The sequence below is a fragment of the Myotis davidii genome, unplaced genomic scaffold (assembly GCF_000327345.1).
Source record: "Myotis davidii unplaced genomic scaffold, ASM32734v1 scaffold332, whole genome shotgun sequence".
Classification (NCBI taxonomy): domain Eukaryota; kingdom Metazoa; phylum Chordata; class Mammalia; order Chiroptera; family Vespertilionidae; genus Myotis; species Myotis davidii.
In genome coordinates this window covers 7725143-7737139 of record NW_006285779.1, presented here as the reverse complement: position 1 = coordinate 7737139, position 11997 = coordinate 7725143, and the positions used below count along the sequence as shown (strand labels likewise).

The following is an 11997-nucleotide window of genomic DNA, read 5'->3' as shown; positions in this document are numbered from 1 at the left end:
TGTGGGGCAGGAGGGGAGGGTAAGAGATCAACTGAAGGACTTGTATGCATGCATATAAGCACAACCAATGGACATAAGACACTGGGGGATAGGGGAGGCTAGGGGACTGTCTAGGGTGGGGGGAAAAATGGACACATATGTAATACCCTTTGTAATAAAAAATTTAAAAAAATAAATAAAAGACTAGGCTAAATCTAAAAAAAAAGTCAGCTGTAAAAAAAAGAAAAAAGAAAGCATGTGGTAAATTTAAATTTATGTTGGAAATATACCATTTTAGTCTTTAATTGAAATTACAGTAAATAATCTACAAGGATATACCCAGACTATCCCGATAAGCACATATGTGCATGTGGGTGGTAACATATTCAGAAGTTAACTTGATCATAGAGGCCCTGGACTACATGTGCAGAAGAATGTTTTCTTGTATTTGAAGATATTACGTTGTGAGCCTGGCATGTGGATGCATGTGCCAGGCTGCTGAAACTTTTGCCACCCACCCGAAGCACTTGCTGTACATCAGAGGCCTGCATGTTACATTGGCATCTGTTTGCCATACAAATTCAACTCAAGTGGGACTGTGCACAGCAGTTCATTTGTCAGCACGGAAAGCTGATACTATCTCATTGGCAATGATCTCTTGCCTTTTAATGTTGTGTGATGTCGGTTCTTTTGGCAAAACTTCACTCACAGTTGAAGCCTCATGACATCTCAGTTCTGTTATTTGTTTACCAGTTCCAAAAGTACATGATTGCCTTCTTGGTTTGACCTTTTTACATATTCTTTATTGCATCATTGGAGTGGGGGACCACCAAGCAGGCAAAGTCCATGACAGACTTGAGCTCTGTGTTCCTAATGAATACTTGTCTTGGATGACCTTCTCTCCTTCTCAGTGGTCATCTTAAAGTCTGTTGTGATTCATGTTGTTGTGTTGGCCTGGCAAAATGGAGTAAGATCTTTGGCATTCTTTAAATAAAAGGTATAAGTATTCGACAAACTGACACTGGCATCTGAAGTGAATCTGTATAGCAATATCACTGGTTAAAGATCATTTTATATATGCAAAGTAGCCATTTGTTGAGGTTGTACAGTAATTCTAATAAGGTTCCTGGCATACATTGAGGGCAAAAATATTTTAGGAACTTGTCTTTGGTGATCGCTTTAAGCTATGTATGCTGTTGAATTTAATAGTCATAAGCCACATGCAGCTCTTTCAATCCAAGTTAATGGAAATCAAACCAAATAAAAAAATTTTTTTCATTTGCATTAGCCACATTTCTAGTGCTCAACAGCCTCATGTGGCTGGTGGCTAATGAACGTACAACTCAGACACAGAACATTCCCATCACTGCAGAAAGTTCCACTGAACATTGCTGCTTTAGAACACACTCTCTGATAGTATCTCTGAAATCATTCAAAGTTAAGTTTGATGAAGAAGGTGAATGATAAAACATGTTTAAAATCAGGAATAATTAATGAGCCTTTTTTCTGCATTGTTTGCAATTTAAAACCAAATATCATGAGGTACTAAATTGTTTTGAATAGGTTTTTTTTGAATAAATGTATTTCCTTCCAAAAATGATGAATTAAAAATAACACATTTAGATATTCGTATCTGGTACATTTGTTTTAAAACACATCATTTCTTTATGACCATACCTCATTTAGCATCTCTTTATTCATAAATTTATATACCAATAATCATTATTTAAGTACTAGCTGGTCACCTGCAACTGCCCTCCCCTGCAGGCCTGGTAGCCCCCAACTGCCCTCCCCTGCTGGCCTGATCCCCCATAACTGCTCTCCCCTGCCGGCCTGATTGTCTCTATCTGCCTCTGCCTTGGCCCTGCCACCATGGCTTTGTCCGGAAGGTCTCCCGGTCTAATTAGCATATTACTCTTTTATTAGTATAGATTTAAATATCTATGTCAGGCACTGGGCTACACAATTGGGAAGCCAATATAGCTATAACTGAGTTTATCATCTGGGGAAGGAAACACATTTAATAGATGACACAAATTATTAGTTACTATTGTGATGAGTGCCACCAAATGCAAGTTTTGGGCACCAGGGAAGTCTTTCTTGAAAAAAAAAAGACATTAACAATAATATCTGAAATATGATTAGAAGTTAGCTGGGAAAGAAATGGGTAAAGAGCATTCTAGGCAGAAGGAAAGCAAATGCAAGAATCCCACGGCAGGAAATAGCTGGATACATACTGGAAGTTGGTTGCAGAGCAAGAATGGGTCATGTGTTGGATAAAGATGGTGAGGGAAGTGGTGGTCGAAGGGCCTTGCAAGTCAGGTTAAGGTTTTTAGTTTTAATACTAAACCAATGAGGAGGGATAAGAGCAGATGCAGGAGATTAGGTAAAAGGCTATTATAGTAGTTTGGGAAAAGGCGAAGGTTTTGAGTTACATTTTTGAAGAATTGTTTTTGAGGTATTGAATATGCAAGCAGAAATATCAAAATAGTCACACTTCAGGTGCTCAATAGTCACATGTGGCAAGTGGCTACCTTATTGGACAGCATAGGTCTAGACAAAAGCTATGTCTCTGAGATCATTGATGTATTGAAGCCTTAGAAATGGATGAAATCATAGGAAGTAGGTAAAAAGGGAGAAAAAAAAGAGGGCAAGGATCTAGTTCTGAGGAATTCTCTCATTTAGGGTTGAATAGTAAAGGAATACCTCCTAAACCACAGTGATATAGTGCTTTGCAGTTTGTGAATCATTTCCAAACTCAGTTCAATTTCTTCTTCCCAGAAGCACTGTGAAGAATGGAAGACCATCTTCATTTTATATATATGAAATCAATAAAAATAAAAAGTATTTTAAAAAATAAAAGAAAAACAATAATGCTAAATATATTAAAGATTATCCTCATTATATATATCCTCTTGCCTAACCTAGTTTACTGAGGACAAGGACTGTGTTTCATTTGTCTTTGCATGTATTTTATTATTCATTTCATTCATCCATCCATGCATTTATTCATTCAACAAATAGTCATTGACTACTCTATTTTAGGCCCTGGGATTTGGCAGTGAGCAAGACTGGCAAAGCCCTAACCTCATGGAACTTACAGTCTAATGGAAGAGATAATCATTAATCAAATAATCACAAAATAAATGTTCAGTTGCAACCAGTACAGCATCTGACTTGGGTGGTTGCCTCATAAAAGTTTGCTGGCTCTATGAATAGAGTGAACAGGTAAACCGGCTCCCTCCTTGGATGTGAAGAACCTGTGAAGGGCCAATCTGGTAACAGGGTTTGTCAGTGTGGGAGGCTGGCCTCTGCCTCGGGATCCCCTAAAGATCCTGGTTCCCCATTCTCACCCCAGAGCCTCCTTAGTTCCGACCTCCAGGTTGCAGGGTCTGGGAAATGACACTTTTAACAGGCACCTTGGGCCTTCTCGTGCCATTAAAATCTGGGAACCTGTAGCTAGCAGTGACCACTTTAAAAAAACACAGGCCTTAAAGAAGAATCCTTAGCTGCACCAAAGTGTCCCCTGAGGGAGAGCTTTTGTCCTGGGGAACCTGGGGAGGGGGGCGGGAGGCAGCTTTGAGGTCTGCTTGGCTCACCACTTCCTTAAGTGCCTGCTCATCACTGAACCCTGGCAGTTAGCAAGTGCCAGACATTCCTTGTAGCACTAACAGTCCATATTCTGGCACACACAGAGCCCCACAGGGTTCTCTAAGGGCACCAGGCTGACCCAATACCAAACCACATGCCTTCATTACAAGCTGCTCACTTCTATGGAATGCCGGCTCAAGGACCAGATGGCTTTGATCTCAGTCCCAAAGCTGCTGCTTTCTAGCTATGAGACTTTGGGCAAGTACATTCCTCTCTCTATACCTCAGTTTTCTGTGTGTAAAACAGAGACAGCACCCAATTTGAGAATGGCTGTGAGAAATGGTACCAGTGACTCACTTATCAGAGTGCACAGTACTTCAGAAGCCTTTAGCGGAGAGCAACTATAACACTGCTTGGAGGGAGATGAGTGCTAGGCAAGGCCCTTAACTCTGAGTGTGTTATGGTCACTGAGCCAGCATCCCCAGAATGGTCAACTGCTGCTAACGTGTAGTGGCCTGACCCTACGCATCTGCCTTTTTTTTGTTTTAACAAAGAATTAAAGTACTATTCTTTTTGTTGTTGTTGTTGTTGCTAATGCGAGAGAGAGAGAGAGAGAAAGAGAAAGAAACATACATCAACGTGAGAGAGACATTGCAACCGAGTGTCCTTGACCAGATTTGAACCCATGAGCCTTCAATCTGAGGGCCAATGTTCTATCCACTGAAACATATCAGCAAGGGCTAAAGTACTATTCTTTTTTTTTTAAAAAAAATATTTGATTTCTTACAGAGAGGAAGGGAGAGGGATAGAGAGTCAGAAACATCGATGAGAGAAAGAGACATCTATCAGCTGCCTCCCGCACACCCCCCCACTGGGCATGCCCCGCAACCAAGAAACATGCCCCTGACCAGAATCGAACCCGGGACCCTTGAGTCCGCAGGCTGACGCTCTATCCACGGAGCCAAACTGGTCAAGGCTAAAGTACTATTCTTAATGAGCATTTGTGATTTTATCTTTTTTTGAAACTTTAGAAGGATTTGCTCTAATTTTCAATCTCAAATACTCTTGGAGAATATCTGTATTACTTTTACTCCCCTGGATGTTAATGTCTCATTTGAAAAACAACACCTGGAGATGGGTGGTGGTGATGGTTTCCCACCAATATGAATGTAATTAATACCACAGAAGTGCACATTGGTACACTTAAAATGGTAAATTTTATGGTCTGTGTATTTTACTACAATAAAAAAAATTAAAAAGCCCTGGCTGGGTGGCTCAGTTGGTTGGAGCATCATTCCGTACTCCAAAAGGTTGTGGGTTGGATTCCCAGTCAGAGCATCTACCTAGGTTGTGGTTCGTACAGGAGGCAACCGATCCGTTTCTCACATCAGTGTTTCTCTCTCTCTCCCCCTCTCTCATCTATAAAAACATGTTCTCAAGTGAAGATAAAAAAAATAAAGAAAAATAAAGACAATAAAATTGTGGTTTGTATAGAAGATCTAGTAGCTCCAGTTAAAGAAAAAAGAAAATGGTTTGCAATTGTTTATAGGCCCTGCCAACATTGCTGTAGCTAATGGAGACCTGATTTGTTTATAGAGTACTAGAGTCACATTCAAAAGGATAAGCTTTGTTTATTCAAAAAGACTCACTGAGACAGACTGATGAGGTTTCCGAAATAACTGTTATAGCTACAGGAACTTTTCCGAAGAACCAATTATGTCTGAAGGGACCAAAACAAGTTATCACATTCTTGTCTGTGTTACCTGGCTTATGTTTTTCTTTTCTTTTTTTAGTCCTCACCTGAGGATATCTTTAAATGATGATGATAATGATGATGATGATGATGATAGAGAGAGAGAGAGAGAGAGAGAGAGAGAGAGAGAGAGAGAGAGAGAGAGAATATCTAGGTGAAAGAGAAACATGGATTGGTTGCTTCTCCTATGCACCACAATTGGGAATTGAACCCTCAACCTAAGTATGTACCCTGACGGAGAATTGAGCCCAAAACCTTTTTGGTGAATGGGACATTGCTTCAACCCCCTGGCAGGGGCTGGCTTGTGGTTTTGGGGAGTGGTGGTGGTAGTGGAACTCAACCTTAAGGGCACTAGTTTTTGTTAGACTGTGAATTAACTTCTTTTAGGACTGAAGAAGTTTAGGAGCCATATAGTTATAACCCCTCTCAATCATTCATTTGATTCAATAATTGTCTGTTGAATTCCTTCTTTGTGCCCAACATATAGCATATACTATGGTAGATGCTGTATATACCATGGTAAGTACAACAGACCTGCCTTAATGTAGCTTCCAGTCTGGTAGGGAAGACAACATGAATCAAAGAGCCACATAAATATGTGAATACACATTGTGGTAAGTTCTGTCTTTAGAGGTAAACTACAGGTATTCTGAGACATGGACTAGGAGGGTTGAATCTAATCTGAGAGGGTCTGGCATTGGAAAATGCTGCAGTGGTGGAAGGACAAAATATGATGGCTACCTGGGTCTGTTAAGGCATTAATGATCAGTATCTGTTAGGCAAGTCCTTGAATAGCTCTGGACACAGTTTCTCATCTATAAAATAAGATTAGATGTAGCTTTTAAATGGACCAAGTGTGAAAAATGAGTGGCTATGCCAATAGTTTTGTAACAAGGAGGCAAACTTCTGAAATGTTTAAACTGAGAACTGTCAATCAAGTTTTATCGACCCCACAAGCAGCAAATAATGTCAGTTTTTCATTCTGCAAACTATTTTGGAAAACAGAAATATTTGGCACAGTTCAACAGGTTAGCATTCCAGTCTTTTGTAGACACAAGGTAAAATGTCCTTAATTGCTGTGTTGAAAAGTATGCTCTACCCTCTTCTCAAACACTTGCCCAACGGATTGGAGTAAAAGCTCTCAACCACACGCACTGTGTGAGGCCTTGGAGACACCACCCGATAGAAGCAGGCTGGTGCCTTTGTTCTACTGGAAGAGTGACTTTCATGCCAACAAAGTCAGACAGAACGTCCTGATTCCAGATAAAGGCTGCTTGCTGCTGCCGCCTTGCTAACTTTTATCATATGCTGTTGGGGTTGGAACATTTTCTGTCAGGAAGAACTCAGGGATGCTGCCGTGGAACAACATAATTTTGTCCTGGGTAACCCCTGGTCCTCTTTCTCCTCCCCAGGAGGTTTCTCACGGATCCGAAGGCCGCAGACAGCTCGGTCAGAGCCCTCTCAGCCCACAAAGGCCAGTTCTTGTTTTCCTCGCGCCGCAAGCCTAGCTGCAGAGGAGCCTATCCAGCTTGCTTTCCTTGCCATGCCCTGAGCAAGTACGACACAGGCCCTCTCTTTACAAGGGCACAATGCTAATCACCACAGGGAACCCTCCACTATGTGGAACAAGGCAAAGGGCACTATGGAGGTCATGGTGGTCAGGATCCTCACACTCATAGAGATGACACCCCTGGGTCTAGGGTTAAATAGAATAAAACTTGACACCTCAATAGACTCTGCTATTAGCTATTCCCAGTGGTCTATGGAGGTCTCTCAAGTCCTCTTTATTGTCTTTTTTTTTCCTCCCTGGAAGTTCTTAGGTTCTTAGCATGTGGTGTGTGTGTGTGTGTGTGTATACTACTGAATTAAGCTTTTTTTTTTTTTGTCACCTGGATACCTCAGAGATTTTGAGCTAACTGGCAAGCACAAGGAAATATGCACTTATATAGAACAAAAATGGCCAACCTTACTATTTAAAGAACTTCCTATGAAAGCCCTTTATTTATATATTTATAACCTTGAAAGAATGACACCAAGCACATGGAATTTGAAAGAGAAAGGGAAACTGAGATACTACAACGTAGTTTGCAACTGTCATAATCCCATTCTCAGAATGACTTTTACTTAGGACTCCACAGAATTAATGTTACCAGAAAAAAAGGGACCAGAGAAGGTTTGCCTCGGGCCAGCCGGTAGTGTGTGGTTCTCGCTTTGTGCAGGAAAGATTTCACAACCCAAGTCCAGGTGAATGTTAGAGGACGTTTATTAAAGTTGGGGACAGTGAGACCAGGAAAGGCTTAGGAGAGAAGCAGCAGCAGGAGAGCCCAGGCAAGGCTGCTTTGGGTCTCTAGAAAGGCTATGGGAAAGAAGTGAGCCAAGGCGGGGCTGCTGTCAGCTCACTGGAGAGTCAGAGAAAAGGGGGCCTTGTAGATCAGTGGTTCTCAACCTTCCTAATACCGCGACCCTTTAATATAGTTCCTCATGTTGTGGTGACCCCCAATTTCATTGTTACAAATTGAACATAATTAAAGCATAGTGATTAATCACAGAAACAATATGTAATTATATATATGTTTTCCAATGGTCTTAGGCGACCCCTGTGAAAGGGTCGTTCGACCTCCAAAGGGGTCGCGGCCCACAGGTTGAGAACCGCTGTTGTAGACAGTTAGGGTTTAGCCCCAGATGAGCTGCCCCATTGTTCCCCTGGTTGTAAGTTTCATGGAAACCATTAGAGTTTAGGAGATGCAAGCTTTCTTCCCCTTGAGAGGGAAGAAAGGTGTGGGTGTACTCCTAGGAGGGAGAACACTGAATTAAGCATCATCAAATGGTAGACCACACTTGGAGGTCCACATCTTAAAGGAGCAGCATGTGATGAGAGTAGTTGGCTCACACTTTAGAAGCATGTCCTCTGTTTCTTTCCCCATTTACTTTCCTCCATTTTTCTCTCCAGTATAGAGATGATAAGTGAAAAGTACATGTGCCCCTCACAAGCCTATGGCAGACATTATTACTCAATGATGGCATTTTTTTTCCTGACTGAACCCAGGGATGTAACCAAAGGTGAATATTCATTGATCAAGACGGGCATTCCTCCGTCTACTCCTGGGTAAACACTCCAGAGAAATGAGAGCTCATGTTCACAAAATGAAATGTACAAGATTGTTCCTGGCAGCTTTATTCCCAATAGTCCCAACCTGGAAACAACCCAAATGTCCGTGAACAGTAGAGGGTGGGAAAATACAGTATATTAAATACTCTACAGTAATGAAAAGGGACAAACTACTGATACAGTTTGAATGCATCTTAGAGAGACAGTGTAGTGTGAACAGTTAGACTGAGAAGAGGCATACTATGTCCTCCATTTACTGCAGCTCAGAAAACAGGCAAGACTCATCCATGGTGACAGAAGTCAAGACGATGGTCTCCCATGGGGAGAATAACTGAGGGGACACCTTGGTGCTGATCTACATAGATGTGCACATACAAACATTCATTGGGATGCTCGGCTAAGATTTGCATACTTTGCTATAAAAGTTCTCCTTCATAAAAATGCTTAAAAGGGGGCACCAATCTGAAAACCATTGTCCAGCCCTTGTTCCTATATTTCTCTGACTAAGGAGCTTAAATTTTTGATTGTGATTCCAATCCAATTCCAATTTCTGGATATATTTGTAATAAAAAGTAAGCAAATGTAGTATTTTCCATGTCTCTCTTCCAAAGTCCAGACCAGAGGTCCTCAAACTTTTTAAACAGGGGGCCAGTTCACTGTCCCTCAGACATTCCACACATGCGCACTGCGGGCCCGGGACGAGTCGGCTGCTAAGCAGGCCAGGCAGCATCGGCAAAAACACCCGGCGGGCCGGATAAATGTTTTCGGCGGGCCGCCTGTGGCCCGCGGGCCGTAGTTTGAGGACCCCTGGTCCAGACCACGTACCAGACCAATTAAAGTACATGATTGGGCAGTGGAACGCAGGCAGCAGTAGCCTTTGGAGCTCCCCAGGTGATTCTAATAATTCTGCTAGGCATATAAGTTTGGGAACTATTAAACCAATGGCTTTCTATTCCCTGCATATTGTCTCACCACTTCAGTATATGGTTCGGAATCCTGGCTGCTCATGAGAACAGCTCGAGAAGCTTCTAAACAACACTGATGCTCAGGCCCCACCCTGGGTAAGACCGGGGCAGTCTAACGTGCGGCCAGTCGTGATAGCCACTGTGCTGTAGTGATTGGAGTTCTGGTAGATCTTGTGACCAGGACAATTCCAGGCAACACCCCCCACTCCGTGTTCCTCTTGAATTAAAATACTTTCTCCTCATGTTTTTGAAAATTCCTGTCTTGGGTTTTTTCTGTTGCAAACTGAATATGGAGAAGCACAATGTAATGCTGACAGGTTCTTGGTTTGTTTTGCCCTCAGTATGGGGTTGTGCTGGATGCAGGCTCTTCTCATACGACTGTGTACATCTATACGTGGCCGGCAGAAAAGGAGAATGACACAGGGGTGGTGAGTCAGATAGGAGAGTGCATGGTACAAGGTAAGATGAAGGAAAAGGGGAGGGGGGACCGTGGGACACGAGATGCATGTGTCAGTGGAGTACTCGAAGAAAAGCAAGTCCAGTGAAGAGTACAGGGGAGCTGCTGCTGTTATTTCATTATCATTAACATAATACTGAAATCAATCCTTAATGATTGAGCCCTTGATGCATAAACAGACTTAACAAATAACTGAGTAAAGACAAGTATACATGATCTCACTCATATGTTGAATCTAATGAACAATAAACTGATAAACAAAATAGATCCAGAGACATAGAAGCATAGAACTGCAGATCTCAGAGGGAAGGGGGAGGGAAGGGGGATGTGGGGTGGGTGGAAAGAGATCAACTAAAGAACTTGTATGCATATTATATGCATAAACCGTAGATACAGACAATAGGGGCAGGGCTGGGGGATAGAGGCAGACTAGAAGGGTTCAATGGGGGTGGAGGCGTGGGAAAGGAGACATATGTAATATTTCCAACAAAAAAGATTTAATTTTAAAAAAATAACTGAGCAATAGTCCCTCCCATCAACAAGACACTTCTGTGTGCCACGCACCAACATAAGTACTAAAAATATTATTTCATCTTCATGATCTCCATGAGGCATGTATTTTTATTCCCATTTTTAAAACGAGGGCACTGAGGTTGCGCAATGTTGTGCCATGTGTTTGAGGTTGCTTGAGCTAGTAAGTGATGGAACTGGGATTCAAACTCCCAACTTCAAACCCATCTCTTAACCAGTGGTTCTCAAATTTGAACCACCTTGTAGGGTTTGTTAAAGCACAGATGCTGGGTCCCACCCATTCTTGAAGGCCAGACTTTTTGAATTAAAACAATAGATGATAATTTAGAGCTGATTTTCTGATGATGGCTAAGTAACCAGGCTTTTTATAAACCTGTGAATTAGATATGGATAACGTATCTTGATACTTATCTTTAAACCAAATCCATGACAGTGTGGATGTTATCTTAAAGTGACCTGAAATTGCTCACTTCAAAAGCTTACAGGATCTTGGCTCTCATCCTCTCCATAGCAACAATTAGTTTTGCTCTACAACGGGAAAAATAGTATTACTAGGGAGGCTGGAATCAGAGTGGAAAAATCACTAAGGAAACATAGATGCTATTCCTGTTTATTCTAACTAGATTCCATAGCTAATTAGTAGCAGTTCCTATCTTTTCAGTAAAAGCCAATGTGACTGGTGCTTATTTTAATTTGTTTTAAGTGTCATCGTTATCCTTTTAGATCTTCTAGAATTAGTGTTGCTAATTACAATTTTGTGGAAGAAACATGAAAAAGTGGCTATATAAAGTAGCTATCTGTAAGATTTCCATTAGAATCTGAACCCGTTAGGAAGGTTATGCAATTGAATGTGAAAGTCCCGCCACCCAGTGGCAAAATTATTAAGCAGCGGACAGACCCAGCCTGAGGTCTGAAAACAAGTCCCTACCAGGGCTAAGTTGGTTCAGAGAGTTACCCGTAGAGCAAACTAATACTAGTATATATCACATCAAGAAATTATCTGACTGAATTATCAGGAAACACCAGTATTTTGCTGTAATGCTGTCAAGGTATGTTCTATACTTAAAATATATTGTCATCTGCTTCTATATCTTTTCCTAGGTCCTGGAATCTCAAAATTTGCTAATAAAGTAAGTGAGTTAAGCAATTATCTGCCTGAATGCATGCAAAAAGCAAAGGAAATGATTCCAGTGGCCCAGCACCAACAGACACCTGTTTACCTGGGAGCTACAGCAGGCATGCGGTTGCTCAGGTATAGCCACACGTAGGGACCAGGAGCAGTTGGGAGTTAGGTTTGGCAGTACAAGGAGCCTCTTAAGTTATGGGAGAGTGCCATACTTCCCTAACACCCACAATTCCAAATATCCTGAATCTCAGTGAGTGGGCAATACTCTCAAACTCTTAGTATGTGTAACTTTGAGAGTTTAAGTACATTTTTTTAAAAAATCCCTCTTGCCCTTCTCCCCACAGGAAATTCAAGGGGGTAAGGGCACAGAGAGAAAAAGATTGAGCCTATATACTCTGGGATTTGGGGCTACAGATTTAGCCATTCAATCTCTGGGAGGGGGAAGACCAAGGAAAGTTGCAGGTGTCCCAAGACACAAATAATCAC

The 11997-nt window shown here is 41.7% G+C and overlaps 1 protein-coding gene across 1 annotated transcript in view; it reads left to right on the top strand.

The window, feature by feature from the left end:
- The window catches only part of ENTPD1 (ectonucleoside triphosphate diphosphohydrolase 1), a 93128-nt gene that overhangs the window by 53511 nt on the left and 27620 nt on the right, over nt 1–11997 (top strand). The window contains exons 3-4 of the mRNA XM_015559390.1: nt 9739–9856; nt 11487–11637. Coding sequence (XP_015414876.1) covers nt 9739–9856; nt 11487–11637 — 269 coding nt within the window. The remainder of the gene's footprint in view (nt 1–9738; nt 9857–11486; nt 11638–11997) is intronic.